This window comes from Anarhichas minor, unplaced genomic scaffold (assembly GCF_050575085.1).
Source record: "Anarhichas minor isolate MPS153535 unplaced genomic scaffold, ASM5057508v1 ptg000027l, whole genome shotgun sequence".
Taxonomy (NCBI): domain Eukaryota; kingdom Metazoa; phylum Chordata; class Actinopteri; order Perciformes; family Anarhichadidae; genus Anarhichas; species Anarhichas minor.
Window position 1 is genome coordinate 10,276,569 of NW_027466473.1, and position 17,219 is coordinate 10,293,787.

The 17,219-nt window shown below is 41.7% G+C and overlaps 1 protein-coding gene across 3 annotated transcripts; it reads left to right on the forward strand.

The window, feature by feature from the left end:
• The first annotated feature begins 1,181 nt into the window (after window positions 1-1,181).
• On the forward strand, window positions 1,182-11,172 carry nlgn3b (neuroligin 3b). Of its 3 annotated transcripts, none has more exons than XM_076101790.1 (6): window positions 1,182-1,662; window positions 3,255-3,314; window positions 4,157-4,306; window positions 5,161-5,346; window positions 7,772-8,561; window positions 10,377-11,172. In XM_076101790.1, the coding sequence occupies exons 1-6, from the start codon at window positions 1,182-1,184 to the stop codon at window positions 11,170-11,172; spliced, it is 2,463 nt and encodes an 820-aa protein (XP_075957905.1). The 3 variants fall into 3 exon arrangements, with proteins under 3 accessions (XP_075957905.1, XP_075957906.1, XP_075957907.1); XM_076101792.1 differs by lacking the exon at window positions 3,255-3,314 and adding an exon at window positions 6,226-6,246 and having other exon boundaries at window positions 1,425-1,662; window positions 7,766-8,561; XM_076101791.1 differs by lacking the exon at window positions 3,255-3,314.
• The last annotated feature ends 6,047 nt before the right edge of the window (window positions 11,173-17,219 follow it).

A 17,219-nucleotide genomic window follows, 5' to 3' on the forward strand; every position in this document is an offset into this window, starting at 1 on the left:
AACCACTAACGAGACAAACTATCATCACACAGAAGCTCTGGCGACTGCCGGTTAGAAAACAGTTTATATGTTTGTATCTAAATAAATATTACTGGAGTAACTAACCAAGATCAAGGGATTTTTTTCACTTATAATAAGATAAATCATTGTGGAATTAACAGGAATTTATTTATGGCTGCAAGTGGATTAAAAACCCTACATTTTATTAAAAGACTAAGCATTAGTGTTGGTCAAAAAAAGTGAGAAGTGGGGAAAAAATGGATTACAGAAGATGAAGACTACCGCAAATCAATTTCTCAATACGATGTCAAAGGATCCTTTTCTTCTGATATTGAACTCAACTGTTTTATGCTGCCTTTAAGCCTTCCTCAAGTCCGTCACTTAACCTTACTTGCTATATGAGGACGGGTTGGGGCTTGCGGTCCCATTAGACATGTCTGTTCTGGGACACTTCCATTATTCATCTTCAAGTTAGTGGTTGACAGTGTTGCTTAGATGTAAGACAAAAAAAGATACAAATATTGATAATGTGAGATATTTGGTGTTTTAGAAATACATTAAACACTGAAACATCAGAAACCAGATATTCCTTTCCCAGTTAATCCTTCTTCAATGCTCATATTCATCTTTCTTTGCTGTTCACTTTGCCACTTTTACATTAGAAGAGGGGTGCTTAACACCTTTTATCTTGAGATGTTTTCGCAGCATTAATCCAACATAACAGCAGATGGATTTTTCAGATTCCTCCCATCTCCTCCCCCACTGATACACAGAGATCAGTATTCAGTGATTTGTACATGTCAAAGCATAAATTTGCTCCTTTAAGACAGCAAATTGTCCCAAAAGGTTATTAGCATCGACGCGTTACAGTGGATGTGGCATGCTGATTAAGCTTGTATAAAAGTGTGTATTTAGAGCCCCAAGGTACAGCAAGAAAACACTTTTATCACAACTTAGTCAATTCTTTCTGATCATCTTGTTTTCAGATTTGTGTGCACTGCAATGAAAAACGGAAGTGGGGGCGGTCCATACCTGGCTGTCGTGTATTTGGATTTGATAACCGTCGCAGCCGAAGGCGCAGTGAGTGATGTCTGTCTGAGAGGGTCGGTGCAGAGGGACTGAGCGGTCACTACATTGTGCATTTGTGCTGTGCAAGGGCACTGTCCTGCCCAGACCAGACCATGTGGCTGGCTACGTTTAGAGACCATCTGCTGCCCGCACACCTGCTACATCATCAAGGGACTGTAACCATCACCCACTGTGCTCTTCTTTGGTGGATATTATGTTCCTGCTGGTCATTCACCAAGGCAACAAGCCAGAAATTCTATCCGACCGTGACCACCCAGTTTGGGAAACTGCGAGGCCTCAGGGTTCCTGTGCCCAGCGAGGTGCTCCGGCCCGTTGATCAGTATCTGGGGGTCCCCTATGCTGCTCCGCCCATGGGCGAGAAGCGCTTCATGCCCCCCGACCAGCCCTCCTCTTGGTCAGGTATCAAGAATGCTACCCACTTCATGCCTGTGTGCCCTCAGAACATCCACAACACCGTACCGGAGATCATGATGCCCATATGGTTCACCTATAACCTGGACACAGTAGCCACATACATTCAGGATCAGAGCGAGGACTGTTTATATCTAAACATCTACGCTCCGACAGAGGATGGTGAGTGTGGTAAAATGGACAAGAATAACTACCCATTTCTACCAATCATTATTATCCATGTCGTCCTGTTATCATCATAAAGCGTGTCTGCGACCACTTCTCATTTCATCGCTGCCACCAAGTGCTGATTTACCATCCAAAGCAATGCCATTGTTGTTTCACTTGTTGCAGTCATATTCCATATGAAATAACAGTCATTTCTCCATTAATAAGTAGGAATTTATTCATATATTGGTAGTTGTGGCAGCTGGAGATACCCTGAGGTCACTGAACGTGTATGGATACACACAGACTCACCGAACCAAAGAAATTATTTGCAGCATTTATTAAAAAGGATGAGCCCATAGCATATTTGGCTGTCACCGCTGAGGATCAAAGGTAATCCTGAAGAACCACTTAGCAGATCTAGTAAAGCTAGCAGTGCCAGCTTTCCATGTTTTGGAGGAAAAAAAAAAAACTATTTCTAATAGAATATGTTCAGAATAGATTACCTCCCTCACAAGCATTCAGTATAACACAAAACATTCAGCATTCAAAGTTGGACCGTGTTCAACTTTTGTATGTAACCTGCCGCTCTTTGGCAGACTTTTCCATGGTAGCGTAGCAACGGATAAACAGCCTGCTTGAGAGGTAGCTGTCCAAAATGGTGCAGCCCATGTTTTATAAAGCTCCTGGTCTGAGTGCTGCTGCCGAAAGGCTTCCTTACCCGCCACCCAAACAGGTTCATTAAATCTCACACTTGCATTCACATTTTAAAGGAAGGAACATAACCCATCGGGTTTATACAATTTTTATTTCTTTGGAGATTTTTTTCTTTCTTTATGTCATTGTTTATTTAAAATGCACCTCGGGCATTCTGTTACTTTATTATTTGTTTCACTGATGTGAAACTTGTGCTTTTTTCATTTTTATAGATCTCCAGTAGTCTTTTTGCGATGCCAAACTAAAAAGTGGTTTATTGAGATTTCCACTATTTAATATTTGTTTTTTGTGGCTTGTTACCTGCTCAGTCAGAGTTTATTAGTCATTGATCAATAAACCATACACCTCATAGCTTCAGTAACTATCCTGCAGTGCTTAACCTGAAGAATCAACATGACAGTTTGTTTGAAAATATAATTGTACAGCGAGATACAATGAACCAAGAAAGATGTATTACTGCAGTCAAAGCTGAGGCAGCTGGATCAATATAACGAAAGATAATAAACCATTCAAAGGAAACAGTGTGTCTCTGCATGTGTGTGGGCGCATACTCACACTGTGTCATTTCCTACAAATATCTAACAAGAATTGGTTTACTCGATGGAAACAGAATTACAAACACTGATTATTTTGTATCTCTACTCTAACTTATAATGTAATTGTGTCACACAGCTCTAGATTTTGCATCTACATTTAGTCAGAAAGCAATTGCAGGTAAAAGTGCAACATGCTGTATGTGAATGGGATGATCTTCTCTTTGTCTATAATGTATGGATCTTTTGTCTCCTGATTCTGTCAGTTGGATTGGACCGTATATAAAAATAAGAGGCACAGTCAACCGTGATGTTTTCAATTTTGTACTTTTTTTTTTTTCCTCATGTGAATCCCAGGGAGCCAACACAAGAAAAAGGGGGCGGCTTTCTCACATGCTGAGACTCATATATCTGAAGGTATTTTTTAAGAGCTCAAAGTCTTGATGCATGGATTCTTTCAGCTTGAGTTTGGTGGATGAAGTTACAATTCTTCGTCTTTCTTCTTGCCTGAAGAACAGTACGAGTTCTTTTTATCTGATTTATGATTACGTACGTTTTCTGTTACTGCACCTCGTGCTTTGAATTGAGCTTTCAGTAAGAGCTACATCGCTGCTGCCATCCACATTGATTGCATTATCTACTTATCTGTCTGATAGTCTCTTTTAAAGACAGTCGTTTGTCAATGTAACAAGTTGGTGTCCAAGCACGAAGCCTAGATTTTCTATTTTTATTGCAAAAATGAAGTTTCTATTTTAGCTCGTACTAGTAGATAACAAGAGCTCGGTGCAGTGTGGGACTTATAAGTCCAAGTCTACACATATGAAACGTTTTATTTTTGCTTGTGCATGCATATTATATGTGGAACTGTGAAATCACACCATTACAGAATATTCTTCTCCACTGACATCGAACCACAAGTCAAATCAATGGGTTTTCTTCTCTTTCTTCCTCTCATCAAAACATTTCCGATACGTTACCGAGGCAAAGCATGCTCGGTCGTGCGCTTACCTGCACTGTAAAATCTGGTGTTAATTACAGTTGACTCTTTGATTCATAAACCCCTCGTCAGAGTGTCCATGCATTTTCTAAATGTCATTACAGCTTCCAACCCACAAGCATACCACTGCTTCGCACCTTTTCTAAGCTGTCTTTACTCATACCTCATACTGAAAAGTTGATATAACGTTTTTAATAACAGTGTTTCATTACTATTGCCTCGGCCGTTGTTTGCTCAGCATATCTGTGTGTGTGTGTTGCAGATATAAGGGACTCCGAAGCTCGACCTGTGATGGTTTACATCCATGGAGGCTCCTATATGGAGGGCACCGGGAACATGATGGACGGCAGCGTGCTGGCCAGTTATGGGAATGTTGTTGTTGTCACGCTCAACTACAGAATCGGAATATTAGGTGATGACAACAAGTCTGTGTGGTAAAATGTAATGGTATTTCAAATGGGGTATTTAGTTTAATGTGGGAGAATAAACATAATGCTCATTAATTCCCACTTATGTTGCTGTTATAACCTATAAAAAGAAGACATGAGAGAAAAATACAAAGCAGTTCGAGAGAATATAGGCAACGGGGATCTCGGTAGCATGGCACAGCTTGATTTGCATAAATATGTTGTCCTCAGAGGAAAAGTGCTGCAAATACTTATCATGGTCTGTCCTTGTTTGCACACAAGCTGTTTGGACTCATTCTGAAAACGCAATTTATCTTCTTTTAGATAGAAGTATCTAATCTGTGCAAGATCATCAGCCTTTGCAATTGTTGAAGGAAAAATGATTAAAACACAGTATGGAGCAATGCAGCGTTCACAAGCATTCGCAAGGTCAAGAGTTTCCCTTGCGTTTAACATTCAAAACACAGTACGTTGTTTAGATGAGACTAGACAAGGGAATAAGTAATAGCATCAATTGTAAGAGCACGGTGACCTCTCTGTGGTTTTATGAAATTCATGTAGAGAACTAGGCAAAAGATTTATGCACATTGAATTTTATGAAGTCACAAGCGAGGAGAGAATTCAGATTCGCAGAGCCTGATCACTTCCTGAGGGGCGCCGCTGCTTGGAGACTATTACGAGGAGTTGACTAAAGTAGTCAAGACACTGTGGGAGAGAGAGAAGGAATATTTGCACCCGAGGGGAAACGGTCTCAGCTCAGTCAGATGCCCTGCTGGGCTAGAACTTTAGATCAAAGCTGTGACATACACTGTAGATCTCTACTTCAGAACTGGCTCTGATGTCTTTCTGTGTACTTCAGGCTTCCTCAGTACTGGTGACCAGGCAGCAAAAGGAAACTATGGACTCCTGGACCAGATTCAAGCTCTCCGTTGGATCAGTAAGAATATCGGTTACTTTGGAGGAGACCCGGGTCGCATCACAGTTTTTGGATCTGGAATCGGTGCTTCCTGCGTCAGTCTGCTAACTCTGTCCCACCACTCAGAAGGTAAGGACCACCGTCTCAGTTATCTCTGACTTTGATCAATACAGGTTTGCTCAGTTATTAATGCCATCACTTAAAAAAAAGCAACGTCAAAATCCACAAACTTAACATTGCAATCATGTTAATTTCTTATCGTTGAAGATGCCAGTTACTTTTGGAACAATCATTTTTAATCTTTTTGGAATTTTGTTCTTTGTTTCAAGCTTGGCTCTAAATGGTCTGTCAGGGAGATGAAGTGTTATGACATGGTAGTGTAGGGTAAAGGGGGTATTCGTTAAGTAAGTGATTGCTTTTGTTTCCCTCTACTCAATCTAATCAGCCTAAAAGCTTTGCCTCTTAAAATGGGAAGCTCTTAAAGAAGCCTACTGGCATTATACAGTTTCCCCCACGCCATCACGTTCACCTGTGTCCATCACTTTTTACCATTCTATCTGACTAATATTTACATCTTTCAGCGACCGATTTGCTTTACCCTCATTTACTCAGCTACATTATACAGTGTGTATAGTGGAAAGTTTCTAAGCTTTACAAAAAAATACAAAAAAACAAACAAACACCATCTTCCTTTTCGTGGGCGTTCTGTATTTGCAAAGCCTTGATTGAAGACACTGTTAACCAAAGACAAGGCTGGTGTGAGAATGAAGCAGGACCAAAAAAAAGAGAGACCACATTCTTTAGATATTTTCTTAATTCATCCATTTGATCCCCCCCCCCACACACACACACATTTATTGGCAATGCTTTATTTAATTGAAAATGTCACATTCTAGTCCAGCTTCAACTACAAATCCATGCTATCAACATTATTATTTTTGAAACGACAATATAAATCAACATGAATTCAATTAAAATACCTGTTTAAAGAGTATAAATTACCCACAGGAAACCGGTATTTGTTATCCACTGACAAGGAAAACTCTTTTAATCTACTTTTCTTTTTAGTGGATATCATGCCATTTGGTAAACACTTATCCAAAGCTCCTTGCAAGAATCAAAGGGGCGTATTTCAATATGGGTGGCCCACCCTCTTATCTTTGCCGTATTATTTCCCCGACCGTCGCATTGATGCTGGACAGAAGCACAAGGGCACAAACTGTGTGTTTTCGTCAATGCCAGGGAGGCTGCGGCAACTGTCCTTTGTGAGCTTTGTATTTGATGCCCTAGCTCGGCTGCAGCGAATGCACAAAGACCTCCGGCTGTCTTTGAAGTAGACTGCCCTAAAAAAATTGAAATAAATGACAGCAAGGCAAGAGAAAGTGACACTGTCCCCGCACTGTTTTTCAGGCTACGGCTATGCTTTAACCTCAGCAGAGTACTTTTTGACTTGGTACATATCACTTGTCATTTTTAGGTGGTAGATACAAAATCCCCAGAGACAGAGGTGACGCACTGCATATAAACAATTCAACAGAGCATTGTGTTTACTGTATCAACATTGAAGGACCAGGGTTACTGCATATTCATCTCCCCGCACAGTCCCTCCACTGCACACTTAGCATCAGAAGCCTATACGAAGCTATGCAGCTTGTTAGACACATAGTATTAACGATTATACGGTTGCAGTGCGCGTGCGAATAACTGGCGTCGAAAGCCTCCTCACTGAAACAATGCTGCCAATTGATCATTAATTTGACTTGTATTCACTGTCATCCGCATATAGTAATGACACCACGAGAAACAAATAAGGGGATCAACAGAGAGAAGCAAGTCTTTTTTTTAATCATTATAATAACAATGGAACGGGACAGCATCCTATTAGAAGCTCATTTCTTCCACCAGCTGCTTTACAGAGCAGCTTCTCATCAGCAAGGCTCAATCTGGCCTGTTCACTCTCTTTCACCCTAATGCTTTATCTCCCTTGGTACTATTCAAAGTACATCACAAGCGGGCTTGTTTGCTTTTATCTACCTAAATGTTGTGTGTCAACAAACCTTGGATTTAGTTACCAGCCGTGACAGCGACCCTGGTATTATTTTCACCATGTGTGTGTGTGTGTGTATGTGTCTGTGTGTGTCATCATTGAAAAAGTGGTCCTGGAGACACCTACTGTAGCGGGAACTACAACAACGGCGGTTTTGAGTAGGCCTACTTTGCCAGGTGTTGACAGATTTTGTCACTGCGATAGCATCGCAACCATGCAAGGTGCCGTCACGAAACTTTACAAATGTGTTGTTGAGATCAATAGGGAGTTTGAAAATGGGAGCGGTACAAGCAAAGGGGGCCGGAAGTAGGGGGTAGAAAGCGGGGCTCAATTTGGCGTCAAGGCTGGTGTGATATCTAGTTGTGATTAGCAATTTGTGCAAAATGGATCATGTCAAAAATGCCTTTAAGGTTGCTGAAAAAGAGAAAAAGAATACTAATACTAACCACTGTTCTCTGGGCTTCTGTTGTCTTCTGTGTCTTTCTGTTGTGAATTTTGTGTCCCAAGGTTTGTTCCACAGAGCCATCATCCAAAGCGGTTCAGCCCTGTCCAGCTGGGCTGTCAACTACCAACCAGTCAAGTACACCCGCATGCTGGCCGAGAGGGTCGGCTGCAACGTGCTGGACACTGTGGACATGGTCTCCTGCCTGCAGAAGAAGAGTGCAAGGGAGCTGGTGGAGCAAGACATCCAGCCCGCCCGATACCGCGTGGCTTTCGGTCCTGTCATTGACGGAGATGTCATCCCGGATGACCCGGAGATCCTGATGGAGCAGGGCGAGTTCCTCAACTATGATATAATGCTGGGTGTCAATCAGGGAGAAGGGCTGCGCTTTGTGGAGAACGTGATGGATCTGGAAGACGGCGTGTCTGGCAACGACTTTGACTTCGCAGTGTCAGACTTTGTGGACAGTCTGTATGGCTACCCGGAAGGGAAGGACACACTGAGGGAGACGATAAAATTCATGTACACAGACTGGGCCGACAAGGACAACCCGGAGACCAGGAGGAAGACCTTGGTGGCCCTCTTCACAGACCACCAGTGGGTGGAGCCCTCAGTAGTGACGGCTGACCTACACGCCCGCTATGGCTCGCCTACATACTTCTACGCCTTCTACCACCACTGCCAGAGCCTCATGAAGCCAGTGTGGTCAGACTCAGCGCACGGAGATGAGGTGCCTTATGTGTTTGGCATCCCCATGGTGGGCCCAACTGACCTGTTCCCCTGCAACTTCTCCAGGAACGACATCATGCTCAGCGCTGTGGTCATGACTTATTGGACCAACTTCGCCAAGAGCGGGTGAGTAAGAGCAAATCCAGGGACAAACCAAAGTACATGTTAACGTTAATATGGCTTCTTTACATATAGTTGCAGTGCATTCAGTATCCCATTTTACACTCCTTTCGTGGCTTATGGTATAACATAGATGACCTTCCTTGTGCTGCAGACTTTATGTGTTGAGATGTTCAACCTCTAACTTCGGCTACATTCGCCCTTCTGTAAGATTCAGCCTTAAGTAGTGCCGCCTAATTAAGTGCAGCCCGAACTCCCACTGCCATGTCGTCCAGCCTTTATCAACTGTTCTCCTTTGCTCGTTCACAAGAACACTCCCATGGAACGCGTTGCTACAGTTTTTATCAATTAATATGAATTCATTAACATCGAAAGTCTATAAATAATCTTCATCTGTCATTAATGGTCACTTCTTACTGTAAATTAGGTCTGCTTTACACTCATAACATTTGCACTCACTGGATATTTAATTGTGTACACTACCAGCAAAATGCTAAATCATGTGGTGATGCTTAACTGCGCAGTCTCATTAAATGAGCACACACCATCTAATCTAATGGAAGCTGTGTCTTTTGAAATGCCATGTTGTCACTATTTTAAAGCTTCCTTATAAACTCTATACGCACTTCGGGCAGACTTCCTGAAGGTGACGGATCTCAAAATGTTCAGCTTAATTCACATAAATGTTTAAAAGCAGTCACTCACTGTCTGACAAAAAGGTTACGTTGAAGAGAAAACTTGAGAAGGCTGTTAAGATGTACGCCATAAACCTCTGCAAACTTTACTGTGAGTTGTACTTTCTAGTAGGATTGGCAGAAATAATCAGTAAAGAAATATGTATATGGTTGTTTGCAATACTCAATAGTGTTACACTGGAACCAAATGTTGTTGCCTTTATTGAAAGTACTGTATAGATTTAAGTATGAAGTTACTGACTTTGGATTATCAACATTATCATTAGAAGCACTGACATTTCAAAGTATTTCCAGGATTGAAAGGAGACGTTTTCAGCTTATGAAGGTTTTCCAGTTTCCTTCCGTTGACCTGCACCAACAGTGACTCAGCACTTAAAAAACATGCTTGTGAAAGTGCAGCTTCTGCACCTACTGACAGCTTATTTTGCAATTTGTCATACAGAGGCACAGGTTTGCGTGTCTGTGAAGATAAGTGAGTTGCACTGTAGTGGAGGACTCCGCTGCTGCTGCCCTGCTGGAGTCTTCCTGCATATTGAACGCACAGCAGCAACGAGTCTTAGCGGATGATGACTAGCAGTATAGGAGGAAGCACAGCACAGTTCACCGTAGGCTGCTGTTTCTACTGTGTAGGAATGAGGGAATGCTGAGCCCTTGAGGAGAGATGGTGATATTACATTGTGTTGACTTATGCCGATGAAGTTCTTCTCCTTTTTTTAAATTTAACAAACAGGCCTTTTGTTTTGATTTGCATTTGTAATGGCAACATTGCATTTATACCAGCAAGGGCTGGGCTACGGGGTCGAAATCATTATCTCAGTATGAATGAGGATATTTTCCCTATAATGATATGCATTATGGTATGGCAAATGTAAGCAAAATGTTAAATACCCAAACTAATGCTCAAAGCAAACAACTGTGTGTAAAACTAAAAACATCTTCTGTTCTAAATCATTCATTTGGACAAAAAGGTTTCTAGAGCGATATCTTGATAATTATCATTACAATATGATGATATTCTGGAAATTGATAATGCTGAATTATTGCCGAACCCAAATGCTACCATTTAGCTTTCTTCCGTCGCATTTATTTCTTATGACTCAAGTTTTCTGTCTTAATGTGTCTGCAGGGATCCTAACAAACCAGTGCCACAGGACACCAAGTTCATCCACACCAAGGCCAATCGCTTCGAGGAGGTGGCCTGGTCTAAGTACGACCCCTACGACCAGCTGTACTTGCACATTGGCCTGAAGCCTCGTATCCGTGACCACTACCGCGCCACCAAGGTGGCCTTCTGGAAACACCTGGTGCCCCATCTCTACAACCTCCATGACATGTTCCATTACTCCTCCACCACCACCAAGGTCACCCCACTGGATTCCACCCAGTCCAACGGTAAGAAGTCGGGCAGCACCGGTCGTCCTCCCTTATCCACTGCCCACAAAGACGGCGAAGAGGGGAGGGAGATGGGCCCTCTGATCATGCCGAACCCGAGAGATTACTCCACTGAGCTCAGCGTCACCATTGCTGTGGGCGCGTCACTGCTCTTCCTCAACGTCCTGGCCTTCGCCGCTCTGTACTACCGCAAGGACAAGCGCAGTCGACAGGACAGGTCCCAGCAGCCCAGTCCCCAGCGTGATAGCAAAGGCAACAATGTGAGCCACACCACCACTATAGACGAGACCCTGTCCCAGCAAAGGAACCAGTGTGAGGCCCTTCACAATCCTCTTCACGTCTCGCCCAGCATGGACTACTCACTGAGCCAGCGCCGTTCCCCTGACGACATCCCTCTGATGTCCCCCAACAACATCACCATGATCCCCAACTCCCTGATGGGCCTCTCCAACATGAGTCCATACAGCACCTTCCCAGCTGGTTACAGCTCTGCAGGCCTGCCCAGCACCCACTCTACCACTCGGGTATAGCCTGGCAGGAGTTGAGGGAAGGTGGGGAGGAGAAGCGTACATAAAACATGGAAATGTAAAGCTATATTTAGGATGTGTAGGTAAAATAGGATTGAATATGTTCGTTCTGTCTTTTCCAAAGGTGTACAACCGCCAACATTCTGCCTTTGCTCTCTCATAATAGGAAGTCTAACTGCAGAGTCATTTTATAATACTCATTTTCAAAGGCAGACAAAAACAAAAAGCGCATTTCATTTTCCACTTTAGCTTTTTTGGAACTTTACCTAGCAAGAACTTAGTATAATGTTTCTACAGTTGGATTTGTATGGGAAGCTTTTTCTTACTCTGTGATATCTATTTTGATCTCGTGGAACGAAGTGACATTATAACTCGTGGTGGACAGAGATGAGATCTGGTAAAAGCTGAAAAGCCGTATTATTATTATTATTATTATTATTATTATTATTATTATCAAGCTATTTTATACATATTTCTCATGGTGCATTGCTTATTATGGAAATGTATTTTTACTGTAATTACTTTAAAATGCCTTGTAACTCGCTCACATTACTCTGGAATCATAACAACAATGGATGGAAATTTTACTCAAATACAGGTCCCACATGTGGAAAAAATGTCCAGTTTATCCAAAAATATTTCTATCTGGTAGTGCAACACTTCTGTGTGTGTGGGTGTGTGCTGAGAAGTGCGCTACAAAAATGTAAATTAGGCATTGTTTGAAATGAACCATTCAATTTGTAGTGTTGTGTAATCTATTGTAGTCTATTTGAGTATCCTTGCTATATTTTTATTTCACGTGTCTACAATTTTGCTTTATGCATTGTAGGAATATAACTTCTGCTTTACTATAAAAAGAGAATTGCTTAAAATGTGCTTTCCCACTCCAACCAACTCATGGTTCTTTTGGCTTGGCTTCTTTGTACAGAATCATCTTAGATCAACATTTCATTTGTCGTTTGTTTAAGAATACTGTAAGGTCTTCAGAAAGATAACTGTAATTACATTGTAATTGTATGTATACCAACTCTATTATTCACATTTAAAGAAGAGTTTGATGAAACTTGCAGATTATTGCGCCTACTCCAAGTGGTCTGGACCCCGTGCTTACCAAGATATATCCAGGGGTCAGTCTTTACTGAATGGACATGATGGACATCAAGCTTTGAGATTTGATTTCTTTGAACCTATCATAATGTTGTTTAATCTAAATGAGACGACTATTAAAAGATTTTTGGAACTAAAAATGAGTCTTGTCCAAAGTTGGGATATTAATGAGTCCTTAAAAGTCTACAGTGTTTAAAGGGATACTCATAACCGTGTGAAATGTAGACCAAAAGCTATACAGTGCCTGGGTCGGTGTTAGAGTTTGAGGTTAAATTAGCCCCCATTTATGCATCTTAAGTATGCTAATGCATGAGAATTAAACATCAAAGACTGTTTACAGTTCATGGAGAGTCCGACTGCATTTGTAAAATATGTTGCATCAAGCTGTGTGTGGATAAAAAAACCTCATGCTAGGTTCACACTGTGAGCAACAAAAGCAACAAAATGGCTAAGTGTGGCCGGCTACATTGTAGTAACAGCAGGCACTGGGAACTGGCTAACGGCTTTTTTTTTTTTTTTTTAGATGGAACAGAACAGGATAAAACAAAAACATATGATTGGTTGCCGCTTTATTGGAGCGCCAAAAACATTTAGATCAGCTTGATTTGTGGCGCGTCACGCCGTGTCGGGCACCAGTTTGTAGCTTCATGTCACTGGCTTCCATTAAATGACTTGTTGAACGTCGCTGTGTCGCTCGTAGTGTGAACGAATTACAAATCTGAGCTGAAGACTATAACTTGGAAATCTGTGGGTTTTAAGGTTAGAAAGAAGGGAGCTTAGCAGACCTCTGGCACCTGCTCCTCGTCTCTGCATGAGACTAGCAGTGACTCGAGGCTACATTAGCTGCAACTAGCGCCCACACATTTTTCACTGAACTGTCTGCGGTCAAGTGGCATTGTTGATAATGTAGGCACCAGGTTTTGAGAAAATGGAAGAATGCATGGAATAAAAAAAGATTCAGTTAACTGTCCATCACGAATCTGACAATGTTACCGGAGTGCAATGAGCGGAGCACTCATTTAATGAATGAGGTTGGGGGGGGGGGGGTTTCTGGGAATAAAGTGAAGTTGGATCAGGTTTAGTTTAGGGTCAGGGTTAAAACGAGACTACGTAACTTTTGAAAAGAGCCGTTATACATTCTTCCTGTTACAAATTTAACTGATAAGCAATAAAATAAAACTGATCAATTCCATAAGGGTCTGGTATGCTCATATTAGCTACCTTTTCAAAGTATAATGTTATGTTACTAACATTACTAAGTTATATATCCTTGTTTTAAGGCTATCAGAGAATGACTTCACTTTCCAAACCTCACTCTTTCTTTGCATGTTTTCATTGAGTTTCTCAGCCATAATTGCTCATCAGTTACAATCTCATGTTTATCTACCTCCAGCAATAGCACAGTCCTCTTTTTCCATCTTTCCTTAATCTTCCACTTGTGCCTCTAACTGCTGTTGCTCTGGTCCTCCTGCAGTTTTATGGAAAATCTTTAAAAATGTTGGAACACACACAGCGCCTGGTTGCAGTTTCCCCAGGCTTCAAACACACAGCCAGCAGAGTCTGAGATAAGCTTGAAAGACAATCAAACACGCGAGCAAATAAACACCCTGTTGGAGAAACACAGCTCAGTCCTCCCTTTGCTTCATCATGCCGTAAAACAAATAATTCAGGCACTCCCCGCGGGAGGTCATTGCCACTGAACTCACTTCTGACTGACGTGTTTTTGTCCTCCAAGTTCTTGTTTGTTTGTTTGGTGCCTGTTTGTTCGTTTTGTCACAAGATAACAGACATTACCATAACAGGGATAGAAGGTGGTGCAATCAACACATGCGTATTACCACTTGCAGTGCGTAAATATTGGTAGATAGAAAATATCTATCACGCAGCAAACAATTATAAAAATGACTCAAAGATAGAGCACTGTGCCACATCACATATACGAACTGCACACACAGTCACATACATTGACGTATAGTACGCTCACAATGTAGTCACAATGCTGTCCATGGTGCTGATCATGATATAGGTACAATTTTCTATGTGATTATGCTAAACATATATTGATATATGCACCATGATAGCATTTGCTACTTGCTCGGAGAGAGTAATGTGCTAGTTCAAAATCAGTTCATGCATTAACTAATAACTGTTAGGCCGTCTCATTAAGAGTTACCCAATAATTCATCATCTGAGCTGCTCGCATCCCCGACCACCATCTGCATCAGTTTTTGTGGAATATAGTTCATTCATAAATTAATGAATCGCTCTCTTCATGCCACCGAAGCCACCAAGTCTCCAAAACGTGTCCTCCTAATCCCGTCCTTTAACTTGTCAAAATCATTGCAAATTCACATCTCAAAAGTAAAGCTGACAACCATTCTACACTCCCATGTACTGTACCGAGGTTAATTAATGCTACCCGTCTCTTTTCTTTCTCTCTCTCTCTCTCTCTCTCTCTCTCACATGTTTTTTCTCTGAGATTTCAAAGGCATCATTCCTCTCCGCTCTCTCACTTCCTGATCTCATTACTCCTTTTCTACATACTAATTACTTCATGTGTCATTATTCTGTTTTTCTTGGAGACAAAAGGCTACAGACTGTAAGCTCACACCAAGCAATTTGTGAACAAATGTCACATCCCGGTCCCCTGTGTGAGTTAAGTTTTCTTATTTCCTCAGTATTTGTCTCATTTCCTGTTTTATTTCGGCACTTACTTGTCGTCTCTCTCGTTTCAGTGTCTTCACTTCCCGCCCTTGTGCGTTTCCCGCCCTTGTGCGTTTCCCGCCTGTGTGATTAACTGCCCCGCCTCGATTGGCTTCACCTGCTCCTGATTACCCTTTTACTGAAGCAGGGTTTACCAAACCCTGCTTCAGTAAACTGTTTTTACCTACGACTGATATGTCCCCCGAGTCTGCTTTCGAGTCCTTTTGCCCATTGGTTTAATATTGACACCATCTTAAGAGGAGTGAATCCATGTTCAACAACAGATCAGTTGCTCAAATGTGATTATTTGCAAACAGAGATGATTGTTATTATCTGGCCCAATTGGTGGTATGATGGTTGTCTGTAGCGCCCTTGTGGTTTTTAACATTTATGTCCATTTTGTCATGGGTTTCAAATGGGGAAGCAAAAATAGGATGCGGGACTTCTCCTAGAAAAAAAAATAAAAAAAATGGTGTTTTCTCCTGCTCCACACTGGCTCCTTTGTACTGAACCCGGCTTTGACATCAACTGGGTCAAACATGAGGGAGGGAGGGAAGGAGGGCAGCAGCTGGACCCGACCGTCAATGTCACCCTTGTTGGTCAACTTCATCGATGTCAGTCACCGGCGATACGATTTATTTCACTCTTTTGTCTGTGCGTACCTCTCATCGCTGTGTGTTTCTCAGGACGCTGCTCTGAGGGCCCTGAGACCTGCTTGTTGTATCTTGCTGACATCTAGCATGTGCGTGTGCAGACAGACAACACATGCATGTTGACGCATGTTGATGCATGTTGACATATGCATGTCTGATAAACAGATGAGCCAATAAAAGTTAATGAAATACAGCCTTCAAATCAACATGTGCAATAATTAAACACCTCTGAGGTTAAGACATGTAAAGATGTAAGGACAGCTGTGGTAGATCATTTGTGTTGTTTATATAAATAAAGAAAACTGTGCAACTTTGCACTTAAAAATAGATTGGATGTATCAACTGATATCTTTGTAATCTTTGTGTGCATGCAAAAACTCCCATTTCTACTAAATTACCCACATTGTTTTGCGTAATCAAAAGAATTCAAACAGCTCAAAAACAGTAAATATCACCAAATACCAAGAAACAAAACTCATAACAGAATTTATAACCCACTTTCTGGCCCCAGTTCTGAACCCATGGCTCCATAAATAATGACTGGCAGCTGAAATGGGACTTTGTGACTTTAAGATGTGAGTCGGGGAGATGTGGTCTATCTATTGTTGATGAGACAAAAGCGCGAGTCAGATTCATATAGGAGTGGCGGGGAATAACTTCTCATATCCTCATATCACAGTCACAAAGCGACCCAGCAAAACTTCAATAACCCCCACACTTCTCTCTGGACATGGGTGAGTGCACAGAATCTTTAATATCTCTTATCATCTATTATTAATGTGATTTGAAAATGTGAATTTCAATAACTTACTAATGTTGCCTTTAATATATCATTTCTGTCCATGTTGCCCTTGTCCACTGTGGGCAAGATTTGCTGCAATTTAATCCTGTTTTTTCATTCAACAAATGCATTTTGAGATCCACAGATGGATCACTGATTCAGCACTGATTTACCCTTGTATTTAATATGCTGTAATTTAACATACAATGATGATTTCATAAGACTGAAAAGGAAGGATGCGCTCAGGATTGCTTGCTTTTAAATAAAGACGGAACTCCCCGTTACCTCTTCTAACCCCTTTTAACCACAAACAATGAGTGGAATCAGAGTGGCTGACAGAGATGGGCATTGACTCTCAACATGCCAAGGCCATGCCAGGTCAAAGAGGTGAAAAGAGGTCAGAAACTCCCACATGTGTCATGGGTATAAATTAGCAGATTTCCATGAGAGCTGTGGACCCAAATAACCTCTGCTGACCATTTTTTTTTCTCACTCACAAACTATCACTCAAGCTCAGAAGATTTTAGTAGCTTTTTAAGTCGTGATTGGTGATCTGACATCTACTGTAAATGCCTTTTGCACTGAGTTGAAATAGAGGCCACGATGGCCTTTATCACTTTATCACTGTAGTCACTGTTGCAGGGCACAGCTGAAGCGTGGGCGTCTGCAGGCACTATCATTTTTGGGGCTCTAGCAGTCTTCCTGCTGTTACTATTTATACTTTTGTAGCAGTTTGTTGAACTCACAGCCTCTTCCAACTAAAATCCATTAATTTGTGAAACTGGCACGAGAGAGGATGGCGGTTT

Excerpts from the sequence above, each read along its gene's own strand:
- nlgn3b (XM_076101790.1), top strand. The coding sequence starts at position 1,182 with ATGTGGCTGGCTACGTTTAGAGACCATCTGCTGCCCGCACACCTGCTA. Across the intron at positions 5,347-7,771 it reads TCTGTCCCACCACTCAGAAG|GTTTGTTCCACAGAGCCATC; the intron begins GTAAGGACCACC and ends TTGTGTCCCAAG. Across the intron at positions 8,562-10,376 it reads ACCAACTTCGCCAAGAGCGG|GGATCCTAACAAACCAGTGC; the intron begins GTGAGTAAGAGC and ends ATGTGTCTGCAG.